Here is a 2,834-nt window from a genome sequence, read left to right as displayed (position 1 = left end):
AAGATTTAACTCTAGAACGGAGTTTTTCCTAAGAACATCATGAACATCTATAAGAAAAAGAAGAAGAAGAGAAACGAACAGTAAATCTAACTTCAAACTTAGAGAAACTTACTTGAAATCCTTTAGAACGGACATAGAATCAATGATCTGAAGAGAAATCTAAGTTTAGGAGGTTTAGTATGGAAGAAAATGGCGAGATATGACCTTAGAACCTGCGAGAACCTTAGGTAGGAGTGAAGAAATGAAAATTTCATGTGAAGCCCCCTCTATTTATAGAAAATTTTTTGAAGATGTCAGCATCAATGTGATGTAAGCGATGAAGTCAGCATGATGCAAGCAATGATGTAAGCGTGATGCAAGCAATGATGTCAGCGTTGACATTAGGGGCTACTGTACATACACGGTTTCTTTCTGCTCACAAAGTACTACAGATTTTTCTTAATGATATACTATAGGCATGACACAAAGCATAGGATGTTACAGAGGTTGTTTCTATTTTCTCTCAGGAACAGAGCAAAATAGTGGTTGAACTCTCTCCCATAAGGATCTATCACCTCATGGGAGGCTATGGCAGAAAAATTATTGGCGAAATATTTTCCTCTCGCAAAAACTGCCAAGATGAGGAATGATATCTCTTTCTTCTACCAGTTGGAGTCAGAGACTTTATACGATACGTGGGAGAGGTTTAAGGAAGTACTATGGAAGTGCCCACATCATGGGATTTTGGACTAGCTTCAAGTGCAAACCTTCTAAAATGGGTTGAACCCAGCCACAAGACAAATTATAGATGCTGCAGCTGGGGGCACTTTGAATAGCAAGACACAAAGGGCTGCACAAGAACTGTTTGAAGAAATGACAATGAACAACTATCAATGGTGCTCCACTCGATCCAAACCTACAAAATCTGCTAGGATTTATAGTCTTAATGCAGTAATATCCTTGGCAATGCAAGTTGAAGCCTTAGGAAAGAAGATTGATGGTTTATCTGTTAACCATCCAGTTGCTTCGGTGATGAGATGTGATATTTATGGAGGAGGCCACCCTAATCATGAGTGTCGAGCTACTCAAGAAGAACATGCCAATGTGATAGCAAACAGACCACTGTATCAAAATTATAATGGCATGAATAATCTGGGTTGGAGGAACTACGCAAACCCACCATGGAACAACAACCAACATCCAATGCGGAACAACACACCCTCAGGATATCAACAAGCCCCATATCCACCACCACCAACAGTTGAAAAGAAGTCAAACCTTGAAGAGCTGATGACCAAATTCATTCAAACTTCAGAATCTCGATTTCTATCCACTGAGACAGCACTAAGGCATCAACAAGCCTCAATCCATAACCTAGAAAACCAGTTGGGTCAAATTTCTAGACTCCTCTCAGAAAGACCCCAAGGAAGCCTACCTAGTAGTATCGAGACAAATCCTAAGGAGCAGGTCAAGGTAGTAACATTAAGGAGTGGCAGAACATTACAAGAGAAGATGAAGCAAGAAATAGAAAAGGATGCAGTTGAAGAGGAAGATAAATGTCAAGAGGAGACTATGGAAAAGCTCCCTGTAGTGAAAGAATTCATACCCCCACTTCCCTACCCAGCAAGATTGAAGAAAGACAAGGATGATGAACAATTTGGTAAATTTCTGTCCTTATTTCGTCAACTTCATATTAATTTGCTATTTGTTGATGTCTTGGCAAAGATGCCCAAATACGCCAAATTTCTGAAGGATCTCCTATCCAACAACAAGAAGCTAGAGGAGTTAGCCACGGTAACTCTGAATGAAGAATGCTCGGCAATCCTGCAAAATAAGATACTTGAAAAATTAAAGGATCCAGGGAGTTTTACTCTTCCTTGTCTCATTGGTAGATTGATAGTTGATAAGGCTTTAGCTGATCTAGGTGCTAGCATTAATTTGATGCCATATTCTATTTTTAAGAAATTAGGTTTGGGAGAACCTAGGCTAACTAGAATGAATATTCAACTAGTTGATAGGTCAATTAAGTATCCTAGGGGTATCATTGAGGATGTGCTTGTGAAAGTGGACAAAATTATTTTTCCTGTTAATTTTGTGATTCTTGATATGGATGAGGACACTAAAGTCCCCTTAATCTTAGGTCATCCATTTTTAGCTACTACAAAAGCCATAATTGATGTGAGTGATGGAAAGTTAATTTTGAGAGTTGGAGATGACAAGGTTACTTTCAAAATTCTTGAAGTAATGAAAAAGTCCTTAAAATAAGATGATTCTTGTTTCTTCCTTAATGTAACTGATTACTTTGTTTCTGACTGTGCACAAGAATTCTTGATGTCAGATCCATTAGAAAGAAGCTTAGTGCATGAAGAAGGAACAGATGATATGGGGCTGCTAGCTCAAGAACAGTGGTGTCATCTAGAAGCCACTAAGCCATTGTTGAGAAAGAGGAACTTTGAAGTTCTGGAACAGAATTCAAAGAAGCAGCCCAGCCCATCCACAGATAAATCACCAGATGTAGAATTGAAAGTTCTACCTGAACATTTGGAGTATGCTTTCTTGGAAGATGGTTGCAAGTTATCCGTCATCATTGCTTCAAAGCTAACACAAGAACAAAAAGGCCAGCTACTAAATATACTTCGGGAACACAAGAAGCCAATAGCCTGGAAGATCTCTGACATAAGGGGGTTAGTCCTTCCTTTTGTACTCACAAGATCTTGATGGAGTCTGATTTTAAAGCTGTCGTGCAACCACAAAGAAGGCTAAACCCAAACATGAAAGAAGTGGTGAAGGCTGAAGTGATTAAGCTGTTGGATGCCAGAATGATCTATCCCATCTCGGACAGTCCTTAGGTGAGC

The 2,834-nt window shown here is 39.2% G+C and overlaps 1 protein-coding gene and 1 non-coding gene across 2 annotated transcripts; one reads left to right on the top strand and one right to left on the bottom strand.

Moving 5' to 3' along the window:
• Nucleotides 1-615: 615 nt before the first annotated feature.
• On the bottom strand, nucleotides 616-722 carry LOC113853496. The gene has a single exon (XR_003502624.1). It is a non-coding gene; the product is annotated as a small nucleolar RNA R71 (small nucleolar RNA).
• A 136-nt stretch (nucleotides 723-858) lies between these two features.
• Nucleotides 859-2,244, top strand: LOC113851942. The gene has a single exon (XM_027482219.1). The coding sequence runs from the start codon at nucleotides 859-861 to the stop codon at nucleotides 2,242-2,244; it is 1,386 nt and encodes a 461-aa protein (XP_027338020.1).
• The last annotated feature ends 590 nt before the right edge of the window (nucleotides 2,245-2,834 follow it).

The sequence above is a fragment of the Abrus precatorius genome, unplaced genomic scaffold (genome assembly GCF_003935025.1).
Source record: "Abrus precatorius isolate BTA unplaced genomic scaffold, Abrus_2018 Scaffold0, whole genome shotgun sequence".
Taxonomy (NCBI): domain Eukaryota; kingdom Viridiplantae; phylum Streptophyta; class Magnoliopsida; order Fabales; family Fabaceae; genus Abrus; species Abrus precatorius.
Note: the sequence above shows the minus strand (reverse complement) of the source record. Positions and strands in the feature narration are given on the sequence as shown.